The sequence below is a fragment of the Penaeus japonicus genome, unplaced genomic scaffold, assembly GCF_977035675.1.
Source record: "Penaeus japonicus unplaced genomic scaffold, GWHDUDI00000001_assembly GWHDUDI00000012, whole genome shotgun sequence".
NCBI classification, from domain to species: domain Eukaryota; kingdom Metazoa; phylum Arthropoda; class Malacostraca; order Decapoda; family Penaeidae; genus Penaeus; species Penaeus japonicus.
This window is the reverse complement of record NW_028234414.1, coordinates 36,853,304-36,880,803: the sequence shown is the minus strand read 5'-3', so window position 1 is coordinate 36,880,803 and position 27,500 is coordinate 36,853,304. Positions and strand designations below refer to the sequence as shown.

The 27,500-nt window shown below is 37.4% G+C and overlaps 3 protein-coding genes across 4 annotated transcripts in view; 1 reads left to right on the top strand and 2 right to left on the bottom strand.

The window, feature by feature from the left end:
* Positions 1-6,780, bottom strand: part of LOC122262334 (mitochondrial import inner membrane translocase subunit TIM44) — a 6,946-nt gene extending 166 nt beyond the window's left edge. Inside the window, exons 1-10 of the mRNA XM_043030337.2 lie at positions 6,621-6,780; positions 4,351-4,467; positions 3,912-4,081; positions 3,581-3,714; positions 3,144-3,382; positions 2,355-2,525; positions 1,942-2,106; positions 1,564-1,656; positions 1,255-1,371; positions 1-1,143 (exon numbers count right to left, since the gene is read on the bottom strand). The exon at positions 1-1,143 is cut by the window's left edge and continues 166 nt beyond it. Of these exons, the coding sequence (XP_042886271.1) occupies positions 1,006-1,143; positions 1,255-1,371; positions 1,564-1,656; positions 1,942-2,106; positions 2,355-2,525; positions 3,144-3,382; positions 3,581-3,714; positions 3,912-4,081; positions 4,351-4,467; positions 6,621-6,665 (1,389 nt within the window). The 5' untranslated portion in view covers positions 6,666-6,780 and the 3' untranslated portion in view covers positions 1-1,005. The remainder of the gene's footprint in view (positions 1,144-1,254; positions 1,372-1,563; positions 1,657-1,941; positions 2,107-2,354; positions 2,526-3,143; positions 3,383-3,580; positions 3,715-3,911; positions 4,082-4,350; positions 4,468-6,620) is intronic.
* Positions 6,781-6,986: 206 nt separating this feature from the next.
* Positions 6,987-21,989, top strand: LOC122260353 (RNA polymerase-associated protein RTF1 homolog). Of its 2 annotated transcripts, XM_086542773.1 has the most exons (16): positions 6,987-7,184; positions 13,134-13,310; positions 13,610-13,709; positions 13,891-14,156; positions 14,277-14,388; positions 14,590-14,714; positions 14,856-14,992; positions 17,252-17,500; positions 18,211-18,400; positions 18,601-18,683; positions 18,850-19,045; positions 19,222-19,329; positions 19,485-19,634; positions 19,761-19,931; positions 20,310-20,442; positions 20,674-21,989. In XM_086542773.1, exons 1-16 carry the CDS (start codon positions 7,107-7,109, stop codon positions 20,793-20,795), a joined length of 2,397 nt encoding a protein of 798 aa, XP_086398899.1. In that variant the 5' UTR covers positions 6,987-7,106; the 3' UTR covers positions 20,796-21,989. The 2 variants fall into 2 exon arrangements, with proteins under 2 accessions (XP_086398899.1, XP_086398901.1); XM_086542775.1 differs by lacking the exon at positions 17,252-17,500.
* Positions 21,990-24,228: 2,239 nt separating this feature from the next.
* Positions 24,229-27,500, bottom strand: part of LOC122260355 (uncharacterized) — a 53,267-nt gene continuing 49,995 nt past the window's right edge. The window contains exon 8 of the mRNA XM_086542166.1: positions 24,229-27,500. This exon is cut by the window's right edge and continues 1,634 nt beyond it. Within this exon, the coding sequence (XP_086398292.1) occupies positions 27,032-27,500 (469 nt within the window). The 3' untranslated portion in view covers positions 24,229-27,031.

The following is a 27,500-nucleotide window of genomic DNA, read 5'->3' as shown; positions in this document are numbered from 1 at the left end:
ATATTAATCCCATTGCAAATAGAAAAAGTGATATCCCTCATTTTAAATTCAAATGAACCTTTATCTTGTAACTGATAAAAAATGCATAGAACACACAAACACCTGAAAAATACAAACGTTTGCCTTACATGAATTTGGGAATGTTCATAATTTTTCATGTCTGAAATATTTAAACAATAACAAGAAGATTAAAATTCATGACTGATTGGAGTGTCACATTGAGTAACTTCTGAAAAGAAGAGATTTGAATTGCCCTACTTTTTTTTTTTATCAATTGCACTAGCACATACCTAAGAACTTCCTACTTGTGTTGTTTCCATCTATGGGTACCTATTGGTGTCTTCATAAACAAATATCATTTCAACAAAGGAATTCTATTCTGCAGAAATATTAGTGCTTATATCATTTACAACTTAGGTGGAAGCTCTTAATTCTCTTTCCTGGCTGCCAAATAAACAATATTTGAAATTCAACTGTAGCATTAGACACAAATAAGTGGTTATTTTGGTCTCATAGGCCAGATGTAATCTAAGTAGAAATTTAAAGACCAAAGTTACATAAGTTTTGAAGAAATAATGAAAATTATATCCCTGCGAGCTACACACAAGAAGCTGCAGCAGTTACAAGTTTAACCTTCCTCAAATAGGCTGAACATAAATCTCAAGATGACAAGGATACTGAAAACACTTAGTTTATAGAAGAATATCTATAATTTTCATACAATTAAGTATAATTATCAATTTCCCAATTAGAGTTTAAAACATTTTCAGTTAGAAGGGATCTGTCTATAAACTATTTCTTCAAGTGTATATCACAACATGTGTATGTCCTAACTTCATTCATTAATATGTAACTTTACATATTTATAATTTTCAAATACATATTTCATTGGCCATGTTGAGTGGTCCACATTATAACATTTTTGTTCTGAGGAAAAATATAGTTGTGCCCATTAACTAAATATTTTACAATCTATGAACAAATTATGCTGCCTAAATAGTTTCACTATACAAATTGTTCTGTACTCTGTGCCGACAAATCAAGTATCCTCCAAGCAGCTCTCGAGTCCAGCTCTGTCTGGTCACGGCACAGCACCCAAACATACTGCACGCGTAGCACCTTGCTTGGATCCCCTTCCACAACCTGGAAATTTGTAAATCATTACTACAAGGCAAAAAAAAAAAAAGAGAAACAAAACCGTCATTTGATTGTAATGAGGGAAGCACAAAAGAACAAAAATATACCATGGCTTACCTCCCCCTTTTGATTTCGTAGGCACATGATCTGTTGTGACTGGAAGGAAATGGCAAGAACTGGTCCCTCGTCCATTACTTTTCCCATGACCAAGTCCACGTTGTCGACGTCTAAAACCTGAGTGATAGTAGACTTCTAGTAAATTTGTCAAAACCATATTTACAATCATATTTATAATTTAGCTTTGGAGAGTTGAAATTACCTATGGATTTACCTTGTAAACCAAATAAAAATATTGAATATAAAGATAGAATATATAAACTAATTCTGAGGTAAATTAATAAAAAAGTAAAATAAAAATAAACTTACCTTTGAGTCAAATTTGAAACCTAGTTGATACGCTTGCTTCACAGGCGTTGCTAATACAGAAAAGGCTCGCTCATAACACCAGTCCTTGAGAATCTAACAAGATGGAAAACATACACAAGGTTAAAACTCTTAAACATATATCTTGGTGTAATCTCTCTTTTCTATTTAATAGTTCTGAATATACCAGAAACTTTCTGCACATTTAAGCAGTTATATAGAGATCATGTAAAGATACTTTAACAACAAAACAATGCAACACATATCTTATCACAGAAAAGTTAACTTTATCACAATTCTTGATTTTCAGATTCACCAAAAAATGAATTAAAAAAAGGAATAAATAAACTAATTATGGATTCAAAGTTGTGTACCACCTACCTCAAGATCGGGTCTGATCATAGCTTCTAAAACATTTGGAATCATATCGTATTCACATTCAAGGAGAAACCTTTCTTTGTCGAACGTTGGGTCCATTTTGCATATCTCGGTCAAGGCTTCAGATAGCTCAGTGCGCTGGAAGACTCCACCAAATAATTCCGATACCTTTGCGGAAAAAAAGAAAGATATAAAATATTAGTAAAATTCAGCTTAACTAGAATATCTAGATTCACATATGTTTTTTAAATAAAAAAATATGAACAGTACATTAAAGACCATAATGCAGAAAATAATTATATCTAACCATTATCATCAGGTTTAAACCATAATGCATTTTAAAAATTTAAACACTTAGGTCTTCATATAATGCCAAGTCACAAACAAAACTTCCTAAAACACACCATTACCCTTACCTTATCTTTTACTAACATTGAAGCTCGGACAACAGGGTTATCACTCTCATCCAACTTTGTTTTCCAAACTAATACTCTGTTAACATAGGGATTATTGTCCTTGAAATTTTGCCAACTTTGAGCAAACTGAGAGTCCTTGTGTAGAACCATTCCACTTGCCTCTGTGTTAGCCTGAAAGAGTAACGTTTATTGGTTTATTGTAAATGTCAAAAAAAATGTATAAGAAATTATTTAGAAAACTCTTGAAATTGCTTGTAAGAACAATTTAACAAGATATATGAAATAAACAATCAACTTAAAATTATATGAGCAAGACAATAAAAAATATGGGTTGCAAGATTTTACTCAAGAAATTCAAAATAACAAAATATAATAAATATTCCTATTTCTCAAAGAACAATAAGATCATCAGAACTGGGATAACTCTCAAGTCAATATCAATGACTAAAAGAGAGACAAACTCATGAGCAGAAAGTTGCAAGTGTTTCATGCTCTGGTGCCAACAACACATCAACATTTTGTCACAAGAGCTCTCTGAATATTCCCCAAATCCTCTTATTTACTTAGTGGCTACCTTATTAAAACTGATACAGAGATAAGAATAAAACTTCTGAGTCACAAGTGGGTCAAGCCAGCATACTAATGACAACCAAATATAATAAGAGCCCTTTAAGTAATATCTATAGGGAAATTGGAAAAAAAAAAAAAAAAAAAAAAAAAAAAAAAAAAAAAAAAAAAAAAAAAAAAAACTACATAATCCACATATTCAGTACCTATAAATAGACCCACCTTAATAATCCTCTTTTCTGCCTCAGGATCTCGCTCTACTCTTTTTCTAAGCACAGAAGGAGCTCTGTAGACCCTGGCTCCTGCACCTCCAAATGTTGAGTGGTCGATCTCCTCCTTCACGGCCTTGGCAGTCTCGGAGATGGTTTTGAACGTCTGGGTTTTGCTCAATTCTTCTCCTTTTTGTGTAATGGTCTGGCCAACCTTTTGTGCCTGTCTTGTTGCTTCTTCTGTCATTTTGGCTGAAAAGAAAATTACATGTAATCTCTAAAAATTATTCTCCAATATATACAATTTTTTTTTTTTTTTTTTTATCCATGTTGTCTATCCTCAAAAGTATACTTACACACTCCTTTACCCTTGCCAGCATACACACACATATACAAATGCACACATTAATAATACACATAATAATAAAAAGCTATTCCTTGATGACTTACAGGCCTTCTGAAGGATTTCTGCCTTCTGAGCTTCTTCAACAGTTTCTGAAACGCGCTTCTTCAAGAACTCTAGCTGCTGCTTCGCCTTTTTGCCTCCTTCCGCTGTTTCCTCCTCTACAGACTGATACTTCTCCCTGTAAGCAGTGCAATATTCATCTTTACAATTTGCAAAAAATGAGTTGCATGTTACTTTTGCAGATGTCAATTAGCTCATTTTCTATCATCTGTTCAGTCAATAGCTTTCCCTATAAGCAAAGTCTATCTTCACAATGCACAGTTACATATAAGGACGAAGAAATTAGTAAGTCAAACCTCCTTCCCAAGCCCTCACCTGGCTTTCTGCAAGGCTTCCGATTTCTCAAGTTTTTCCATATCTTTTCTAAATTCCTTCAAGCTCTCCTTCATCTTCTGATTTCTTGACAATTCATCTCTGAGATTCTCAATAATTTTACCGAGGAAAGTTGGTGGTCTTTGTGGTGGAGGGGTGGCACTGTAAAATCTCTGCAATGCATTGACTTTCATTAGGCAATGAATGAATAATATGAAGGACATCTATAAATATATGAATAATATGAATAATATCTATGAATATATGAATAATATGAATAGCAGAAAAAATAACCATAATACAATATAAATTCATGACTATTTTTCTAGTATAACATATCTATACACACTAAAATGAAGCAAATGAACCTTATCATCAATTTCTCATTATTCATTTTCCCTTATATAAGAAAACTAATACAGGTACAAGCAAAGTACTCCACCTTTAAGGGGTGACCGTTGAGTTGCTGTGTTCCGACTGTGGATGCCAATGCCGGGCACCCAGACCCTCTTCCATTCCACAATGAGGGGTGCCATGCCTTCACGCATCTGGAGGATCCCTGTTAAAATGAAGCATAAGAATATCGTAGAGTTGAACAAAATTGAAGACTGTTTACAGAGCACTCCTATGGATAATAGATATTAAGATCAGGAAGATTTTAAATATTTCCCTATAATTTTCACTCATAGATACAGAAGAGTGGTTCACTTTCATTTTGAAGTATCAGTCAGGTTATGGTTATACATCTGTATAGCTTAAACCTATCCCGACGGACCCAGCGATAAGTGGAAACCCCTATGCCGGGCCTATGCAATATTGCATCGGGAACGTCACACTGGTGCGTCGCCCCGCCATCGGGCATTTAGCCATGTCACACAGGTGTGATGCACCGTCATCAAAGGGTTAATAACTTAGGAATAAATCCATCTAAGACTAATTGCCTATACTGCCGTGGACTCTGGCAAAAGATAACAAATCCTCATCTGTATATTCTGGCAAAATATAACTAGGACTGGCTTCTAATTTGATGACAAATCGCCAAGGAAGTCTACAAGCTTAAATTTGAATGAATATAGCTATAATTTCCACTGGCAGTACACACATATTACAACAGGAATCTGAATTTGATTGGAGTCAAATATAAACTCTACACAGGAAAACCTCATGCAATGACATGCAAACGCAATAATTTGGTGGCATAGGCATGATACCTGACCGCTTAACCTTTTACCTTTGGCATATTAAAACTTTCAAGTCTGTTATAAGGATGTACTATGAGCAAGTAATGATAAATGAGAAGTAGAGTTTTGAAAGTGTCACCAACAATGATACTGTCCATATTTGCCCCAAAAAATAAACTAATCTAATTGAAAAATCACAAGATATCTATATTTATAATACATATAAAAAGAAATATAAAGAATTGAACTTTTATATAAATTTACACAACCCGTACTGATTCAACTTAACCCATTGGTCACGGTATTAAATATTTCTGCAGTAGGATGGCTGTATTACATGTCTGGCACAGTGCCATCCGCGTCTATAACCGACTCTGCCTTTGCAGCAAATCATGCCATCCACTGCTAATGGGTAAAATAAGTTTTCAAAAACAAATCCTCTCAAGACCATACCACAAATTTGTTTTTATACTAGCATTTAAAATATATAAAAAAAACTCAAATACGAAATACATTAAGTTCTAGTAAAGTTCAATTGATAAAATAATTCACAATGATGTAGAACACATCAAAAACAACCGCAAACATGCACCCATTCCCAAGAAAGGGGTGGAGCCAAAGAACTGGCCACCCTGCACGTAGAAGAGAGTCGAGTCGAGAGAGAGAAAACTAAAGGTATCTTCTACCGGTTTACAGACTACCTAAGTCCAGGGGAAATGACGACTTGTATGAGGAGGAAATTTATGGCCAGAGCCTAGGGGGTACAGTGACCATCGGGACTGCCTTGAATCACGTAGGCCTTAATAAGAGGGTACGTTCTCTCCTTTACGATCGGTAGCACGTGCTTTAGGCCTACAGGAATTACTTTATGATTACCTCTGTTTTCCTATTCTTTTGTGTACTCTTCCTCTGACATTATACAATAACAGCCAAGAATTATACATACATAATGTCAGCTGCATTTAATACTTACACAAGCTTAGGAGCTTATTTACATTTCCTCAATAAATGGAATATCCAAATAATTTTCGTGTTATGTAATACTTTCCAACTCATGAAAAGCCATTGACTTTAAGACCTTATATGTGTAGAAATCATGTAAGGTGAGTCAAATAAGTGATTTAGTTAAAAGATCATAAATATATATATAAAGAGAGAAAAAAAATCATTCAGAATAAAGTTTGTAGATTTACGAAACACGCTTTGGTTGGACACTCTATTAGAGAGACTCTTTCTTAACTGCTGCAATGTCGCCTCACTGCAAAGGCACTGCAACCAAGATAAAGCAAGAGGAAACGCCCTTCAACATGACCAAACAAACGACGTAAACAAGACCATAGTTTCCATTCATTCAAACCCCGACCTATCGTATCCCCCTGAGCCGGTAGCAGACGATACTCAATTTCTCCCCAATTCTCACTTAGATTCCCCTTCATGCACATAACACATAACTCAGAACCCTCTTCCGAATCCCCTCCAAGCCCCGACCCCTTCCAACCCTCCATAAAACGGGACAAAACCGCTTACTCACAGAAAAAGGCAAATGTTTCCACGCTCGGCTTATGGAGGCGGCCATTCCTTACGAGAAACTTCACTCGCTTCTCCTCCGTGTCATTTCCTGCCTTTATTTCGCTCGGGGATCGGGGAATGGCTTTGGAAAAATCGAGTGTTGGCTCTCTTTTTTTCTCTGGGAGTGGATTTGTGTAGGTTCGTGTTAATTAGTCTGAGTCGTGCCATTAGCAGGACTATTTTATAGACATCTATTTTTCGATAGTCGCTATTCCATTTGATATAACTAACAAAAAAGCTTTCAAAATAAATTCAGGAATATATCTATGAACTAGGAATAGTCATATCGTGGTAATCGATCAAAAAAATCCAAACCAGAAAAGAACCAAGTTAATGTTGATAGTTGTTGTGGTTCAGCGGGAGAGCGCGGAGCCTCGTCTCTTCGTCTCTCACATAACTCGTATTTTCCTGTTTCCCCGTTCCCCCTGTCGCTCGAACGGGCTCAAAGATGAACAAAAGGAAGGTTAAAGCCCTAATTGACTCGGACAGTGACGACGAGGGCGGCAGTGGCTCGGATATTGACTCGGTGAGGAAAGAGTTTGGTTGGTGTGGTTTTTAAAGTTCGAGTTGGAGTGAATCCAGGGATTTTGGGGAAGGATAATTGCATGGTTGCTGTGTCCTTTACGCCTAGCATCACCCCCCTAGTCTTAGAATCGGCTATACGGGCCTGTAACCTGCCATATGAGCTTGTCGCAAGTCACGGAGACCTACGATTGGCCACGTAGGCCTATAATTTCGGTGGGGATGTTGGGTGTACCGGTAGACATATTTTGTTATTGGGTGCGATTTACATTTTTTCCCCTTTTCGTATCTTTCTCTCAGAAATCCTGCAATGCATCTATTACGTTTGGTTGCAATTAGGGCAAACAGGTCCACAGAAATAATACATTTTGAAATACATTTTTTGTAGCTCCCACAATGAAGTCAATGTCATTTATTTTTTCTAAATATCCTAAACAAAAATTTTGCAAATTGTCAGAAAAACTACATTTTGCACAAACTGATCAGCATGGCAGAGATAAAGCACTTATGATGTCTACTGTCTAGATACAGAAGTTTGTCCATGAGTTCATGAATGTCAACATTAGTGATGACATTGACCTGAATGGCTAGGGAGAGTATGAAATATGCCAGAAAAATTTGTTAGATAATCATTGGAATAAACTGATGACAAAGATAAATGATATTAATGCAAATAGGGACTTGCACAACTTCCATGGGGTTCTGCAGCCTGCAATGCTCCTTGGCTTAATATGGAATGTATGGCAACTGTGCACTCAAATTTTTTTCAGTTTCTCATTGCACATTTGTATGATTTACTTACAACCATCAGTTGAAAAGGCTGTTTCCATTTCATTAGGGTGTGGAATTATATGTAGAAATAAAGCAATAACTCCATTTGGTAAAGAGTTCTTGATACAAGCAGTCTTCTGATTTGGATGACTTGTATAGCAAATCTTACGTAGAAGTTCCAACTGATTCAAGAATATTGTTCACAATTGAAGTGCATACCGTTGCATATTTTACGGTTCCTTTTTCCTTCTTAAAATTCTTTTTTTGTGTGCACACCTGCAATATTGGCAAAAATTGCTTGACTTTCCATACTGGTCCCTGTGGTTTATGTAAAGTTTCCATGATGAGTTGATGATTACTGGTGAGGCATCAACCAAGTTAGAGCTTGAGATAGTTCTTACTTGACTGTATATTGTCAGAGAGGTCTATGATCTTCATCTTTCCAGAGCATATGTGGTGGAGGTTTGTTGGTCTTTGATAGAGCATCACGATGCCAGTATGGAAAGTACTATTTGCCAAGATCTTGTGTGTGCAAAAGTGTGAAGTGTGCATTGACTAGCAAATATACACTTCAAGTGTGAACTTATTCTAAATTCTTTAACACATTCACGCCGGGGCTATTCTGGCTCTGAATGGTCAGAATGCCGGAATTTTTTAATGCATAAGCCTAACGCCTCGGGATTCTCAGGCGCATTAGCCGCGAGCCTGGGCTGTCCGCTCGCTCACCCCGAGAGCTGGTCTTTACCAAATATCTCGTCTCCAGTGTCTGACCCAAAAACCACAAAATGTGTCAACACGTCATCCGGCGCGAATGGGTTAAAGATTTCACATTGCTTATGTCAAGAACACTTTATTATTTCTATTTGGACAGAATGACAACCCCAATCTACTGCACATAAATTATCCATGTGTGCAATAAGCAAAAGGAAAAACCTTGGATGTACAGCTGCCATACTTTCTATACTGACTAGATGTGTAGAGGTGAAGACAATTGTTAGTTACTGTCAAGTTCTTTGATGTACTTCCTTAGGACTAAAATTACAAGCAATCTTTATGAGTACCAAATTCATTAGGTCTTCTGAAAAACTACTCAAAATTTATTGAGGTGGAAAGGAGAAGCCAGCAATTTCTCTTAATTTGCTTTATGTATATTTTTTAAGTAATACAGAAGAAAATAAATATATTATGCAAGCCGTCAGGCTAATTCAGTGGTAACACGTCGGCCTCGGCAGATCGAGCCCCGTCCAAGCTCATGGGTTTCCACTGTCGCCTGGCGGTCACTGCCGGGTTGGGGCAACTTGGGGGGTAAGATTCAAGTTCAGATCGAGTCAACATTCATTGGCACACCTTCACAAGTCAGCACTCTCTGACACAGGCGGGCTTGCCATAGTGCACATGAGCCTGTGTGAAGCATGTTTGGCTTATCCTTATCAAATATGCAGAACTGTTTTATGAGACTAAAAGATTATACAAAATGGAACTGATAGTACAGCACTGACCTCTTAATGTCTTCCTGCATGATAATTGTATCTTGTGCTTCACTCTTTTTTTTTTTTACTCTCCCTCCTTCCCTCTCTCTTTCTCTCTTTATCTTTCTCTCTTTCTCTCTTTATCTTTCTCTCTTTCTCTCTTTATCTTTCTCTCTTTCTCTCTTTATCTCTCTCTCTTTCTCTCTTTATCTTTATCTCTTTATCCCTTTATCTTTATCTTTCTCTCTTTATCTTTATCTTTCTCTCTTTCTTTCTCTCTTTCTCTCTTTCTCTCTTTCTCTCTTTCTCTCTTTCTCTCTTTCTCTCTCTCTCTCTCTCTCTCTCTCTCTCTCTCTCTCCTTTTCTCTTTCCCTCTTTCTCTCTCTCTTTCTCTCTCCTCTCCTTTCTCTCTTTCTCTCCCCCCCTCCCCGTCTCTTTCTCTTTCTCTCACCTCTCTCCTTTCTCTCTTTCTCTCTTTCCTTCCCTTCTCTCTCTCTCTCTCTCCTCTCCCTTTCTCTCTCTCTCACCACCTCTCCCTTTCTCTCTTTCTCTCACCCTCTCCCTTTCTCTCTTTCTCTCACCACCTCTCCCTTTCTCTCTTTCTCTCACCACCTCTCCCTTTCTCTCTTTCTCTCACCACCTCTCCCTTTCTCTCTTTCTCTCACTACCTTTCCCTTTCTCTCTCTCTCTCTCACTACCTTTCTCTCTCTCTCTCTCTCACTACCTTTCCCTTTCTCTCTTTCTCTCACCCCCTCTCCCTTTCTCTCTTTCTCTCACCACCTCTCCCTTTCTCTCTCTCTCACCACCCCTCCCTTCTCTCTTCTCTCTCCACTCACCTTCCCTCTCTCTCTCTCTCTCTCTCTCTCTCTCTCTCTCTCACCACCTCTCCCTTTCTCTCTTTCTCTCACCACCTCTCCCTTTCTCTCTTTCTCTCACCACCTCTCCCTTTCTCTCTTTCTCTCACCACCTCTCCCTTTCTCTCTTTCTCTCACCACCTCTCCCTTTCTCTCTTTCTCTCACCACCTCTCCCTTTCTCTCTTTCTCTCACCCTCTCCCTTTCTCTCTCTTACCACCTCTCCCTTTCTCTCTCTCTCTCCCCCCCTCCCTTTCTCTCTTTCTCTCTCCCCCTCTCCCTTTCTCTCTTTCTCTTCTTCTCTCTCTCTCTCCTCTCTCTCTCTCCTCACTCTCCCTTCTCCTCTCTCTCTCCTCCTCTCTCTTCTCTCTCTTCTCTCTCTCTCTCTCTCTCTCCTCTTTCTCTCCTCTCTCTCTCTCTCTTTCCCTCCTCTCCTCTCTCTCTCTTTCCTCTCTCTCCTCTCTCTCTCCTCTTCTCTCTCTCTCCCCTCTCCTCTCTCCTTCTCCTCCTCTCCCCTCTCTCTCTCTCTCTCTCTCTCTCTCTACTCCTTCTCTCTTCACTCTCCCTCCTCTCTCTTCCCTCTCCTCTCTCTTCCCTCCTCTCCCCTCTCTCCTCTCTCTCTCTCCCCTCTCTCTCCTCTCTCTTCCCTCCTCTCCCCTCTCCTCTCTCTTCCCTCTCTCCCCCCTCTTCTCTCTCTTCTCTCCTCTCCCCTCTCCTCTCTCTTCCTCCTCTCCCTCTCCTCTCTCTTCCCTCCTCTCCCCTCTTCTCTCTCTCCTCTCCTCTCCCCTCTCCTCTCTCTTCCCTCCTCTCCCCTCTCCTCTCTCTTCCCTCCTCTCCCCTCTCCTCTCTCTTCTCTCCTCTCCCCTCTCCCCTCTTTCCCTCCTCTCCCCTCTCCTCTCTTTCCCTCCTCTCCCCTCTCCTCTCTTTCCCTCCTCTCCCCTCTCATCTCTCTTCTCTCCTCTCCCCTCTCCTCTCTCTTCCCTCCTCTCCCCTCTCCTCTCTCTTCCCTCCTCTCCCCTCTTCTCTCTCTTCTCTCCTCTCCCCTCTCCTCTCTCTTCCCTCCTCTCCCCTCTCCTCTCTCTTCCCTCCTCTCCCCTCTCCTCTCTCTTCCCTCCTCTCCCCTCTCCTCTCTCTTCCCTCCTCTCCCCTCTCCTCTCTCTTCCCTCCTCTCCCCTCTCCTCTCTCTTCCCTCCTCTCCCCTCTTCTCTCTCTTCTCTCCTCTCCCCTCTCCTCTCTCTTCCCTCCTCTCCCCTCTCCTCTCTCTTCCCTCCTCTCCCCTCTCCCCTCTCCTCTCTCTTCCCTCCTCTCCCCTCTCCTCTCTTTTCCTTCCTCTTTCCTCCTCTCCCCTCTCCTCTCTTTTCCTTCCTCTTTCCTCATCTCCCCTCTCCTCTCTCTTCCTTCCTCTCCCCTCTCCTCTCTCTTCCTTCCTCTCCCCTCTCCTCTCTCTTCCTTCCTCTCCCCTCCTCCTCTCTCTTCCCTCTTCCCTCTCCTCTCTCTTCCCTCCTCTCCCCTCTCCTCTCTCTTCCCTCTTCTCCCCTCTCTTTTCCCTCCTCTCCCCTCTCCCTGGTAATATGGCTTAGGGTGTGAAGAACACAGCAAAAACAGCTTTCTTGGTTTATTGCTAAGCTTGAACAGTAGGACGTTGGAGTGAGGTCTACTCCTCTGAAGAGCAGCAAGGTGTTGCTTCTCTGCTCCCTGGGAGGAGACTCTCTAACATGATGTATGATTTGTCTCAAGATATGTGTGAATCACATGTTTTCTTGTGACATGAGACATTTGGAATGTGATGAAGGAAGTGTTTCATCAATACATAGCTCTTGCAAAGGGAAAGACATAACACTGGTATGTCTGGTGTGACAATAAGAGAGGGGTAGACAGAGAGGTGAAGCAACAAGCGTATGTATATATATGTATATGTGTATGTGGTAGAATATATATATAACAACCAAAATGAAATGAAAGATACAAACTACATTGAATATTGCATTATATAGAATGCTATAGCAAAAGAATACATGTACCAACAATATGTGATGGACATAATAACAATTACAGCAAACATAATGTATAGATTATTTATTTATTATTGGTTATTTCAAGGTTACACTCTCTCTTCCCTCCTTTCCCCTCTCCTCTCTCTTCCCTCCTTTCCTCTTTCCACTCTCTTCCCTCCTCTCCCCTCTCCTCTCTCTTCCCTCCTCTCCCCTCTCCTCTCTCTTCCCTCCTCTCCCCTCTCTTCTCTCTTCCCTCCTCTCCCCTCTCCTCTTTCTTCCCTCCTCTCCTCTCCTCCTCTTCCTCTTCTCCTCCTCTCCCTCTCTCTCTCTCTTCCTCCTCTCCCTCTCTCTCTCTCTTCCTCCTCTCCCCTCTCCTCTCTCTCCCTTCCTCTCCCCTCTTCTCTCTCGTCCCTCCTCTCCCCTCTCTTCTCTCTTCCCTCCTCTCCCCTCTCTTCTCTCTCTTCCCTCCTCTCACCTCTCCTCTCTCTTCCCTCCTCTCCCCTCTCCTCTCTCTTCCCTCCTCTCCTCTTTACAGTCAGCTTTGTCATTTATCTCCTGCTTTGAACTAGGCCAGCAACTTGGAGGCATTGCAGGGCTAGGAAAAGCACATCAATTTCTTTATTCTTATTTTCTATGCATTACTTGCTGATCTAGGGAGAACCCTGTTTTTTTCTGACCAGATCTTTAGGTCATCCATAAATTTATGTTTGGGTTAACTTTTTGGAGAATTGCTTATCCCATCAATTTTATGCTCAATATTGCAGCTTTTTTTCTTTGTACAGAATTAATTACTTTTTTAATAATTGTTATTGCTGATTTGCATATGGCTACTGATGAAATATAAATATTTGATTATATAATTTCAGGAGTTACTAGCCTTGGCCAAGAAGAAGAAGAAGAAACAACATTCAGACAGCGAGTCGTCAGGAGGGTCCTCCCCCAAACAGCCTGCAGCCAGGCCTAAGGTGGCCTCCGACTCTGACTCTGAAACCAGTGACTCAGACTCTGACTGGGATGCTCCGAAGGGCAGAAAGAAAAAGATGGTACTTGTATAACATTTTGTGCTTGTTTGTACGACTTTGTACACTTGTTTGTACTTTCTTCACCTATTTATTTATTTATCTTGTTATTGTTATTCTCAGTTATATATGTTCTATGCATTATTTTTTTTTTGAAGATTTATGAAAAATCTGTTCTCTTTATTCTACATTCTTTCAAACTTCTTTGAATTAAGTTCAGGTTTCATCATTGTTTTCATTTTGTGGTAAGGTTTGGTTTATTTCTTTTTCTTCCAAATAATTAGTGATAGTCTTTAAACATTTGTTCTTCAACCATTGCACAGGGGAAGGCAGCGGGGAAGACAAAGAACAAGAGAGTTTTGGCACACTCAGACTCAGATGAAAGCCGACCAGCAAAGGGCAGTGGGTCAGAGCCTGAAGAAGGTACAGAATACTTCAGTTTTATCAGATTGATTTCCTGTTTTGTAAGTGTTATATAGTCTTAACTTAGCCTCTTTCTCCGTGTCCCCTTTTGATTGTGGTTATTTTTTGTAGTTTGATGAATAGGAATGTTTTCATAATATTTCCAAGAATACTTTGTTCAGTGCATGTTTCCTCTCTACAGGGGAAGTGTCGGATAGCAACAGTAGCGACTCGGAAGTTGACCTGGATGAGGAATTCGACGACGGCCTTGACGAAAACATGATAGGAGACGAAGAGGACAGAGCAAGACTTGAACAGATGACAGAGAAGGAACGTGAACAGGAAATCTACAACCGTATTGAGAAGAGAGAAGTTCTGCGCACGAGGTTTGAGATCGAGAAGAAGCTTAAGTTGGCCAAAAAGAAGGACCAGCAAAAGAGAAAGGAGAAGGAAGGAGACAAACCAAAAGTAATTACTCACAGTCTTTATAGGATGTATGTTGAAAGCATAATTAATGAGAGTATGGGTGTTTGTCATTTCTATTGTGATTTTTATTTATTTTTGTAAATTTGCCATTATTTCTTTCAGGAGAAGAAACAGCCGGTTTTGACAGACAGAAAGAAAACCCTAGAGGAGAGAGCAGGGAAGACAGACAAGTTTGCTGCACTTAAGGCAAAACGAGAAAATAAAATCAGATTAGGTAAGCTAATTCTGATAGTAGAAAGGTAACATGAATTCTTAATACAGTAATTGATTTTATACAGTCTTGATTCATCGGTTCTTTAGAATACTTATTTTTATTTATATATTTTATTTTTTTATTATTATTATTATTATTTTTTTAATACCTGAAATTAATTAATGTGTTTTCTTTTTCTCTCTATTTTTTTTTCTGCTCCAGCTGAAGAAGAAAGACTTAAAAAAGAGAAGCAGGAGGAGGAGAAGAGAAGAAAAAAGGAAGAGAAAGAACGCTCGGCAGAATCTGATTCTGACGCTGAAGACAGCAAAGCCAAGCACAAACTTAAGGTTTGGCGACACTATTTTTACAACAGTGGTGTTCAAAAATCATGTAGAATTTCCTTTTCATTTGACATATGATTTATCATATTAAGGTGATTTATTTATATATAAAGCAACTCCTTAATAGTTCACAATTATTCCTACCAGGCATCTGAAGTTTATAGCGATTCTGACGACAGTGGATCTGACAGTGATAAGTCAACAAAGTCCGAAAAATCCACAAGACGTCGCTCCTCCTCGTCCTCCTCCTCTTCATCCTCGGGTAGTGATAGTGATTCTGGCAGGTAAGAGACAGCAGTGCAAAGTGTCACAGCTTGGGTTTTTATTTTTATTTATTTTTTATTTTTATTTTTATTTTTATTTTTATTTTTTTCTTAGTAAATCTGTCGCATACAAGGAGAGTTATTTGGCTGTGGGCTCTCACTTCTGGTAGTCAAGACATTTCTAGCGGCTTTTAACCCCGTTTTAAAAGCACAAAGCATCATTGTACATCTCTTGAATTTGCAAACGGCATTCTTTTTATTGTTTTCATTTTCAAAAGCTTTATGTTAAGTTGCCTTTTTGGTTACAAATTTTTAAGTCTCAGTATGGGATTTAGAATTTTTGAAACAATGTAATAGTTTCTATATACTTTTTCATAGAGATATCAATTAGATGGTACAATGTTTGGTGAATAGGGTTAATTTTTTCTTTCTTTCTTTTTCTTTATAAGCTGTTGTTGATGGTTTCTTTCTCATTATGAAAAAAGATCCTATATTTTTGGTGAAGAAATTTGCAATGAAAAAAATATGATAGACTAATGTATTGTAATTATGTTTCTACTGATGCATTAATTATGCAGCATTTTTTAATGTTGTCATCTACTTTGACAATGCTATATTTTTTCACATTCTATTATAACCCATTTGTGCCGGGTGACATGATATCATATCATGCGAATATCTCACTCCCGCCAGATGACATCCTATCACTTCATGATCTCTCCCTCATAATGCACGCTTTACTTCATTATATACATATACAATATCATAGGAGCTCCATTTGTATAGACACATTTTTATTCACTTGTGAAAATAATATAAATAAATACAAAAACCTGTTATTCCCACATGGAAGTGAGCAGGCAGAAAGCACTCAGAGTGCACTGCGGCATTGTGCCGGGAGAGGTTTCGTGCTTGTTATCTAGCTGGCGGGAGCAGCATTACGATAATATAAGCCCTGGCGTAAATGGGTTTCCAGTTTTTGGGGATACGCAGAAGTGTTGCGCCTAGGAAAGATATAGATAATTAGTTAACCTTTCCGTCAATTTCTTAGAAAAATTGTATATTCATTCAGGTTCAGTTAGGCTAATAAAAGTTCAAAGCATCAAGAGAACTGAAACTCAACAGGTATCTGTCCTATGATGAAACCTGAAGCTTTGTTGAAGTAAATGATTGATGAAAGAGCAGATGTGGAGTGGTAGAAGAAGAAAAAGAAGAAAATATAAGCAGAAAAAGTCTTGAAAAAAAAAAATTAATTAATGAACAATCAGGCTGAAAGAAATCCCTTTCTAAAACAGAAAAAGAGGTCAGTGCTGAAGTATAATGTTTGTTTCGTTTACTGGAATGTTTTTTTTCCACATGATTTTTTTCCCATGTACTGAAAGAATTTCTGCAAGCTTAGATATGCTAGATATTTTCTTTGACTCTTGAGATCTTACCCTTTGTAGTATGAGATTATTACACTGGTGTATGAAGATTTATTATAGGTATCAGGTTCATTGACATGGAAGGAAGCATAACAGTAGCATCTTGTTTATAGGAAAGTTTCTGCAAATTCTTACATGATAAACAGCTTGTGTAAAATTTCTTGTCAATTTCAGGATTAATGACCGTTGTAGAATTAATGCTTCACAAATCAATTTCATATTTCAGGCCAGTTTGCACATTTCTTGAAGTTGATAGCCAAGGTTACATCAGATTTCATTTAAGATTAAAAAGCTTGTTCAGTGCAGGTCATAAACTTAATCTGTAAAAAGTTTTTCTATAGATACATACAGTCACCCTTCAAAAACATGAGGCAAGTAACATGCTAAAGAGAACACATTTTTCTTTTATAAAGATTATGAATGTTGAATTCAAATGGGAAATATCAATTTAGGTCAAATCTTACTGTGAATTACTGTAGTGCAAACGTCACTTTTAATCTTTGAGTTTAAACAAATGGATGGTGTGAGGAAAAAGAAACTAAAGCATAGTATTCACTGATTTTCTCTCATGATATGAAAATATATCTAAAAAAAGCAGCCACAGTCAGAAAAAGAACACAATAACTGTGTTATTCTTCTGGCTGCTGTTGCTTTCTTTTCTGTTGTTTTCTCCAATATGCACATGTATTAAAACATTTGACAAAGGAAATGGAGCCTTGATAGATGTGGGGATATTACTTGAATTGTAAAATTGAAGCCTGTTACTTCATGTTGCAAAGAAAAGTTGATGTTAGGTGATTGTAAAGAAACTCCTCAGTTTCTCAAGACTGATAAATTTATTGGTGGTTATAACCAGCCTAAGTGGCGAGGAGTCTACAAAACCAAGCTCGGTTGAGGCCCCTGCAAAGCCCCCTGCAAAAGCCACTGCAAAGCCCCCAGCTAAGAAACCTGAGCCTAAGGTGTCTGGGAGGTTAGAACAAAAGGTTCTACCTACTTCTTCTTCTTCTTCTTCTTCCTCTTCTTGCTCTTCTCCCTCCTCCTCTTCTTCATCCTTTAGTGATTCCAGTGACAGTGATGTGTCACCCAAGAAGAGCAAAGTTGGCAGGTAGATTTCTTGGCAATGGGTTTGAATTTTTTTTTTCCTCCTCCTCCCTTTTTTTTACTGATGTTAACGCGTGTCCTGCCGCTGCACTAATCGCAAGTGTTCTATCAAATGTTGATAATGCATTACTAATGACAACTTGTGAAACTAATTGTCCTGTTTTTGTTTTTTGAGTTGTGTATATATATTTTTTCAATCTTTCTTTCTTTCTTTTTTATTTCTTCATTCCTTCTTTCTGTCTGTCTTTTAGTTTCAGTTGACTATATATTGTCTCTATGACAGGTGATATATTCTCTTTGTTAGGTTGTTTTTATATGATCAACAGACAGATTTGTTTTCATGTGTTTGCCACTACTGTTGCAATGTGCTGCAAAACTATGGCAGACCCTTTTAGTTTGGGCGTGTGACTTAATTTTAACTATGTGGTGTGTTTTTGGATTTTCAGGATGCTGGAGCATTTGCTTTGTATTTTGTTTATATATGTATATTTTCTGTTGTTATTACCTTTATTTAATCAATCTTGGTCTTCTGGCCTATTAAGTTTTGAATAATTATTGGAATCATTCTGTTGTTCCTTTTTAATTGGAGAACAAGTAAAGTGTAATTTTTTTTCTTGCTCCTACATTCTCTTTCTGTTTACATTTCATTTCTCTTTTTCTGTCTTTCCCCATTTATCTTTTTAAAAAATATATTTACTCCTGCAACACCAACAGATCTAACGACAGTTACCGTTCACGTGACGAGAGGCCAAAGACAGTTGCCAGTAAAGAAGACTTGGAAAAAATCCGTCTGTCACGTCACAAAATGGAACGTTTTGTCCACCTGCCTATATTCTCCAAGGCAATCATCGGCTGTTATGTCAGAATAGGTATTGGAAGTAACCAAGGTCGACCTGTTTATAGGGTAAGTTTTTAATGGGATTTTTTTTTTTTTTTTTTTTTTTTTTTTTTTTTTTTTTTTTTTTTTTGGGGGGGGGGCATTTTACATCACGTTGTATAAGAGATATATTGTACATGATGAATGATATTGAGAGTCTTTGTATGATATGAAAATATTGGAGCACAAGTTCTATCTATAAGTGTTCACTGAAATCCAAATTTTAGGTTGCAGAAATCACTGAAGTCTGTGAGACAGCAAAGATATACCAATTAGGCAACACAAGAACTAATAAAGGATTACGGTTAAGGTAAGTATTGGCTGTTTTCCGTTTCAGAAAAACTTGTGTTTTAAAGACTGACATGTTATTTTTTGTGTATGTATATGTATTTATATACATAGCAGTACCACAGTTTACAAATGCTATAAATAAATAACATCAGCCAGTTAAGAAAGCTACTGTACTTACTTTCCAGGCATGGGTCTCATGAAAGGGTCTTCAGACTGGAATTTGTAAGCAACAGTGCCTTCTCCGACTCTGAGTACAACAAGTGGGTAGAGGACTGCGCAGCACATGGGACGCCTTTACCTTTAATGGAGCACGTGAATCAGAAACAAAAAGATGTTCAAGACCTCCTCTACTACCAGTTCAGTAGTGAGGATATTGATAAGGTAATGATGCATAGTGCTTTGTGTAGACCGAACGGATTCTCACTATACATACAATTAGTTTAGTGGGTATGGGATGTCAGAAGCATGTTACATAAATGTCATTCTGTGTTTCTCTAACCAGCTTTTCTTCAGAGCAAAGATAAAGAGTGGGAATTGATTTTGTTTTCGGTTTCCAGATGGTAGAGGAAAAAGCGCGCTTCAACAACAATCCGACCAACTTCGCTGTTGCCAAAACCTTACTTATGAAAGAAAAGGACATGGCACAACAGAAGGGGGATGAAGATGTAAGTGTATATGAGGATTGTAAAATCTAATCGAGATTGGAAATATGTTGAGTCTTTATATATATGATGTACTTGAAACACAAGATTTTCACACTTAAAACAGTGTATGAAGAGAAAAGAATACTGATGATTTTTCTTCGACTGGCTCCTTTCAGACGGTGGAAAAACTTAACGGGCAGATAGCCGATCTCGATGAAAAAGCGAGCTCACTTGACAAACGAAGAACGCAGACTATTGCATCCATTTCTTATATTAATGAAAGAAATCGTAAGAATAACGTTGAAAAAGCAGAACGGGCTATTATGGTGAGTTGCAACTTGGGTGCATGTGTGGGTGCTTGTGCTTGTTGCATTATGTTATATGATGCATTTTAACCCCAGTGTTACAATTCCTGGTTAATAATGAAAATAAAACACTTTCCTCCATTCTAGGCTGAAATCGCAGCAAAGAAAGGAATGAAAGTAGAGGATCCTTTCACTCGTCGTTCAACCCGGCCAACCATGGTGACCAAAACCAAGGAACCTGAAGTCATTTCTTCAGAGATGTTAATACGGTTAGAAACAGAAAGGAAAGTGAAGCAAGAAGAAGAGAAAAAGAAAAAGGTACGATATATTTCTCTCCCTCTCTCCCTTCCCCTCTCCTTCTCTCTCCCCCTCCCTCCCTCTCTCTCTTTCTCCCTTCCCCTCTCCCTCTCCCTCTCTCCCTTCCCCTCTCCTTCTCTCTCCCCCTCTCTCCCCCTCTCTCCCTCCCTCTCTCTCTTTCTCCCTTCCCCTCTCCCTCTCCTCCTCCTCCTCCTCCTCCTCCTCCTCCTCCTCCTCCTCCTCCTCCTCCTCTGTCTCCCCTTCCCTCTCTTTCCATTACCTTCACACTTTTTTTCTTTCTCTATCTCTGGTTAGATTGAAAGGAAAAATTGGCCATACCAGTGCTCTCTCCTTCCCCTTGTATAGGTGTATCTAAAAAATTTAATTGCAATTCAATAGGAGGAAGAAGTTGCCAAAAGAAGGCAAGAGGACGAGAGGAAGAAAGATGATGAACGAAAGAGAGTGCAAGCAGAAGACCTGTTTGCAGCCCACGATTTTGATGTTAAGATTGACCTAGACGTGTCAATGCCAGGTTAGTTTTTAGGACTTCAAATTGTTTATTGGCTTGTTATTATGAATAGTTGATGTACATAGATTGTGTGAGATTGTGTTTACTTTTTTCCGAAAAATATTTATCTATTTTTATGGGCATTTATATTAATTAAACTGTGTATATGTATATGTATTTATATATATTTATCTTTTCCACTCATTGTTCTCCTTTTTTTCTTTCCTTTTTATCTCTGTTTCTCAAATCTCACAGCCACAGCTCCCCTCGCACCCAAAGCAACCCTCGGAAGTGCGACCAACGGAAGCTCCATAGGAACCGCCCCCAAGAGATCGTTAAATCTAGAGGAGTACAAGAAAAAGAAGGGCTTGATATGAAGGGCCAACGCATAGGAAAGTAGTTCCAAAAATACTTTCACACTAAACAAGCCTGGGTGAACAGAAAATTTGCCGTCTCCATCTGCAAAACTGGACAACCGAATTGGAATCTTTGTTTTGCCTGACTGCTTGGTTGATTGCCAAAAGTTATGTTCATGTAAAGAGTTGTCACAATTGTGTAGGGGGATACTTTGGTTAGGTTTGTTGCTGCTGGTTGGCATGACTAAATTATGATCAAGGCAACATTGTAGTGGATGTATTGCAATGCTACTGAACTTGCCTAACTTTGTAACAGTGTTGCTGTTATCTTAAAGGTATTTTGGAAACTGTAATAAGTTAGGCAGTTCGTTATTTTTGTAGGTTTAAAAACATTGACGTGGAAGAGTCAGATTGCTCTTGCAACTTAGGTTGCTATCATTGCATATAATCATGGCATTAATAACATAACACATTAACTGTTGGAAGCAGTTATTGCTCATGCTGATCTTTTTATATGTGCGAATAAAACCTATGTAACAATGGTAGGCTAATTCATTTAATTTTTTTCTTCTTTTTTATCTTTTATAAAATCATTCTTTTAAAACAATACTGCATGTCATAAGACACTATGTGAAATGTAAACTATTTTGGAAAGAAGCTAGTGGTTGACACTAAGGGCATTTTTGAAATATCCATTTCTTTGATTGGGATTTTTAGGTGTTATCTGTATGCATGTTATCCTGCTTTTTATCGATTAGAAAATCATTGGTGCAACCCTCAATAGTCCCATTGATAAGAGAAAAGTGAAGTTTAGTTTGAGGAACAGCATAAAACCAGTAGACAGTCACTGTAGAAATAAGAAAAATGAAAAAGATAAAACAACATTAAAAAAGTTGATTCATTTATTCATAACCGTTTGAGTCATTACCCACTTTGATATTCCTTCATAAAGTGCAGTTAAAGATTTGCTATGCAAGTCTTCTCTTTCACAGCAAATCTTCTCAGTATGAGTCTTGTTATTTATTGAATCATTTCAGATCAGCTCATAAACATAACACTAGGAACACTTCATTGTCTCAGCAAATATCATACATTTTCATTTATTACTAAGTTTGATAAATATGGATCTCATTTTGATCCTGGAATGTTAACTGATGTATAAAATATTTTACGCAGTTTAGTGGAAAAGAAGCAGAGTAAAACTCAAAAGGTGTATTTTACTCTTTTAATATCCTTTCTACTTTAATTGTACTAAGAAAATGGAAGAATACAATTAGTGAGAAAGTAGCAAATAATGAAAATTGGATTATTGCTATCAAGGTGTTCAAAAAAATATCTAAAATTGTCCTTTTATCATATTCAACCGATGGCTGCAGTCATTTTCAGATTCATTTGATTTACTGGTAGATTATTTATTGTAAGCATTTGCCTTAATATATGTTTAACTTAACTCATAGACAACAGGAGCCAAAGGTACACAGACACCAGTTTTGTTCATCCAAAAATCAATATGAAATGTATGCAGAAATACTAGATAGATTATGCACTCTCTCAGATAGTGAAATACAAGCAGTCACATACAATACATAACCATGATTGTTAGCGGGATATGGACCAACAAAAAGCTAATCCACATGTGTGCAATAGAGGCTCTTTATGACAAAAACTTGACTGGAAAAGGAAAGACAGAGTTAAAACCCTAAAGGCAATCTGATGGAAAAGAAAAGAAAAGAAAAACATGGTTATGCCCCATCATATTTGGCAGAATAAACACTGTGAACTCAAACTGTAAATGAAAGAAAGATGATGCAGTCTATGAAATATTCAATGTACTAAGTCTAAGGGAATAAAAGTCAAATTACTGCTAGCAATGGAGTGAGTGAAAAATGGAGTTGTGAGAGAGAGTGAGTGAGTGTGAGGATAAATGTAAGTGTAAATGTCAATGTATCAATTTATAAATACTGTAGATATAATATACTTGAACTTTGACATACACATGTATATACATACATATTTTCCTTTACATAAGTATATACTTTACCCACAGGTATATGTGCATAAATGTGTTTTCAATCATGAGTCAAACTGGAATAGAGAAATATTTTTTTGTTGATTTCAATTTGAAGAAATGGCTGGCTGATTACTGCTTTGTCATTATAGATAACCTCTATATAATCAAGATTTTGGGTCATGCTAAAATTATTGTTTACATTAGTTTAGCATCTGGAATTTTGGTCCTGCTGGAGGATATAAAAACTTGCCCTTCTCTAATAAATTGCCCTCTATCATATCAAACAGCCATTTTCTCGCATGTGCTCTTTGCTGGTTACCATATTTATTACAATTGTAAAAATAAACCCATCAATTTTAGTTTGGGAAAGTGAATGGACTGGGAAGGCGAATCTCTTCATAACATGAGGAGGTCCACCATCTTTCTGGAAACCCAGAGCTGGCAGCCAGTGAGATAAAAGCCAAGAGGTGAGAAAGATGTCCGTCTCGGTGACAGAACAATGGCTCTGAAATTTCAGCCTTAGGTTTGTGCTCAACATGCACCTTTCTACATGACTCCACAGCATGGTAGGTATGCTCTTCTACAGACATACACCTCAAATGTCCTCTTTCATTGTGATAATAGCCATTTCCTCAGTTCCTGATGGCCGAATGCAACATCAAAATCAACTTTTTGGGGTATTAAGAGGAGAAATCTTGAAATTTAACTAGAAATTTGGCAAAAACTACAAATTTTGCACTGTTGTATACTGTGCCAGTTAAGTAGGCAAGTCCTTTGGTGTTTGGGTTGTGCAAGATACACATTCCATCCATCTTGTCACCAGTTTCACAGCCCTTTCTTTATTGAGATGTGTGTTGCTACAGAGTTTCTAACAAATGACATCATAAAACTTTAAACTTATTTTTCTCACAAGTGCATATTTCAAATCTATAAATAAAAATAACCATATCTTCATACCATCGCCTTGATTTCAGTACATCCATAGATTGTGGAACTAACAACTTCAATTTCGATTTCTGGCAATTTAAAAACTCACTTTCTGATGGAAGATCCCTAAAGGAAAACCTATACTTTCACACCTTCATATATTTGACACCAAAGAAGGTAATATTATAATAATAATATTTGGGGAGATTAGCTGCCATGCCATCTAAAGCCGTGCTTCAGTGTTTCTTTCCACAACCTGTAAAATAGCTGATGATGAAAAGAAAGATGGTGTCATAACATAGCATCAGACGCCAAGGACAGTAATGAGGACTGATCTTCAGGTCTCGTTCCATTTTTTCTTTTTGCTTTACTAGTGCACATAAAAAGTTCATGCAAACCAAGGCACATACCCAGGAACTTAAAGTGAACCGAATCACATTTCTACATTGCAAATATATGTGAAATTTGCTTGAGATATATGACAAAAAGGATGAAATTAATGAAAAAAGATACAATCGTAGTTAACTTTTATTCCACAATATGCAGGATTCTTTTTTTTCATCTTTGCATAGTGTAACAAATTATGGCAACCATGATGCAAAATCTCTTAAAACAGATTTCCATTTAAGGGTAAAAAAATAAATGTAAGAAGAACAAGACACATGTATCTTCTTTCTCAAAGATGCAATAATTGTATGAAATACACTAAGTGTCTTGCTCCATTTTCCACTTTTCAACTCCAAACTAACTCCGATTTCTTTGCCTATCACACCAAACAGATAAATGGGGAGAATTTCAATGAAAATAAATGCAAAAAAAATATTATTAAGAAATCTAACTACTATCATATAGAAAACTACAAAGTTTCAGATTTATTAATAGTTCAAGTTTTGAAATCATGAGGGTTTTGCCAGGAAAATAAACTACCCACTCTAAGAATCATCAAACAATGAAAATCAAATTGATTTTTTAACATGATCAAATCTGGAAATATGAATGTAATATTAAAAAAAAAAAAAAAAAAAAAAAATGTTCCCAATGGAATACCAGCTATTGAGATTGATATTCACTATGGCTTCACAACTTCATTTATCAAATTTATTTACATAAATAATGACACCTATTCCTATAACTTCTGTAAACTGTAAAAAATGGTTATGATTACACTTCCAAAAGTTTTTTACTGGCTTTACATTACTAATATAATAATGTTCTTTCCATACTTTACTCCTACAGCGTAACTACAAAATTCTTGTTATAAGTTCCTAAAATCATTATAAAAAAAAAATAAAAAAAAGAAGAAAGAAATTATAAATCAACATACTGATACAGAGATTCTACAACTAGTTAATTCACTCCTTTCACAGTTAATTCTATTAAACAGTGCTAGTTTCAAACAGATCTTTATGGTATAAAACAAGCAAATAAAATAAACACATTACTCACATAGCTGTAAACTGTGTTCACCTGTTTTCTTTTTTATTCAAACAAGAACAGTAATACAAGCTATTAATCAATTGTTGTCAATTATTAGATGTAAATTTATGTAACATTATGTACATCACAAAAGACCGTTTGCAAATAAACTTAACTATCTTAACAGCAGATATACACTGCAATGTCTTTTCTGTTTTGACAAGGACTAGTTGCATTTTCCGGTAAACCAACACTTCTTGAAATGCTTTAGAAATGAGTGAAAAATGAGAAACCAAACTAAAAGTAAAGAAAAATCTTGCTTGCACCCAAGGTACCATGGACCATTCTGTAGTTGCAACCGCAAGACATTCTTCAAAAGGTACACTTCTCAATTAATGAAATGCTTAAAGTAAAGTGTTCTTTAACTAACAAAAACATATTGGAAGACTACTAGAGACCATTTTCCAAGGTTCTGTAACTAGATCACCCTCGCAAAATTGTTTGAAAAACTTCATGTGACGTCATCTGTCTCTATGTTTTACAAGGTGAATTGAAGTTTGCTCAAACTTCTCTTACTACATGGCTTCATTATTACTTTAGTGTGCATACATGGCTTCTTTGATGTAATTGTATATATGTGCAAGTATGTCCATTACTCTGAAAACATGAATACTGCATCACTATATATTATTTCTGAATCACAAACTTGACTCTAATTAATTCTCTTAAAAATGAAAAAAAATGTAGTTTTTTTTTAAATTACTTTAAACCAAAAACTTACTCTTTGATCACCAAATCAATGAGGTAAAATTTACAATATGGTCTCAGTATCACAACTGTCAAAAACGTCACTGCAAATCAAAGGGTATAATCTAATATCTAAATAGTTAATGAATGCAAATCTTTCCAACAGATATTTATGTTAGACTGAACAGAGCAGAAAGAAGTTGCAACAACTTTTGAGCTTCCAGAATTTTTTGCACAAACACATTCTCGTAATTCTGCTTCATACAGACAGGTATACGATATCTGTTGGTTATCTCATAACCAACATCATTAGGTACTTTCTCTAGCCTTGAAATAGGAAGTAACTAGTCAATGCTTGATCACCTTCACAAAGTATTTCAGTAAATAATGCTAACACTGCTAAGACACTAGGGGTCAGTCAAAAGAATAATAAAAAATAAATAAATAAAAAGCTTAATAGCACTGCATTTATCTTTGAACTTGTTATTAAGAAAAAAAATCTTTCCTCTTATGCCCTTAACTTCAGGGAATAAAACCTTTAAGAATTACCATAAAAAATTAACAATGCCTCTCTTAATTTCACAGACCATACACACTAAACATATTGGGAACTTCTCATTCAGGATCTTAATATTAAGTAATATCTAATTTAAGAGCCTTAGCTCCTCCTACTTACTGCACTAACTGCAATCACATATCAAATTGTGTATTCATAAGCTTGCAAAGTTAAAAATCTTCAAGTCTTATACTTTCAAATAGTAACAATATAATAGCAATGCATAGAAACTACATTGGTCATCACAAATAAGTGTCAAGAAACACTACAATAAGCCTAAAGGAGATGTATGTAAGCTGTCATATACATTCACAAATGCAAGAACATATGTAAAAGAATTTTTAACACTACTATGACAATCCTGTACATTTTAAGTTTCTTTTACAACCATTTCCAGCTGGAAAAAAATTGGACTGCACAGGCTACCGTCTAATATTTTTTACATACATATTCTGGATAAAGTTTGTCCACAGCTTGTCTAGCAAGCTTGTGGCTCTCTGGATGTGGCACATATTTGGAAACGAGAGCATAAAGTATCGTTGTCTAAAAGGACTTATAAAAGACAAGACAAGACAAGGCGAGGTCAAGAGCTGTGTTACATTAAGGTCTGGTGTACTGGGTAGTTGTAACACTTTGGTTGACAAGGGGAACCTGTGAAGTGAGTGCTGGACTGGAGAGGTCCACCACATAAGGCTGTCCTGCTTCATAAACTACAGTGGGACTACCACTGGACCCAAGACCACTCTGCTTATGTGCAGATACAACAGGCACTTGTTGATGTGCTGTGACAACCAGACCCTGTTGGTGAGCTGACACATGTTGATGAGCTGCAAGTACAGAGACTGGCTGGTGAGCTGTAACCACTTGCTGATGAGCACTTGCAACTTGCTGGTGTGCAGTTACTACAGGCAACTGTTGATGTGCACTAACAACTTGTTGATGAGCAGTTACTGCAGGCATTTGTTGGTGAGTGGTACTAGTTTGCTGATGAGCACTGACAACTGGCAACTGATGGTGACTGCTTATTGCCTGCTGACGACCATTTGTAGCAGGTATCTGCTGGTGTGCA

Coding starts and splice junctions, on each gene's coding strand:
- LOC122260353 (XM_086542773.1), top strand. CDS start 7,107: ATGAACAAAAGGAAGGTTAAAGCCCTAATTGACTCGGACAGTGACGAC. Junction 18,684..18,849: donor AATAAAGGATTACGGTTAAG/GTAAGTATTGGC, acceptor CTTACTTTCCAG/GCATGGGTCTCATGAAAGGG. Junction 19,046..19,221: donor GTAGTGAGGATATTGATAAG/GTAATGATGCAT, acceptor TTCGGTTTCCAG/ATGGTAGAGGAAAAAGCGCG.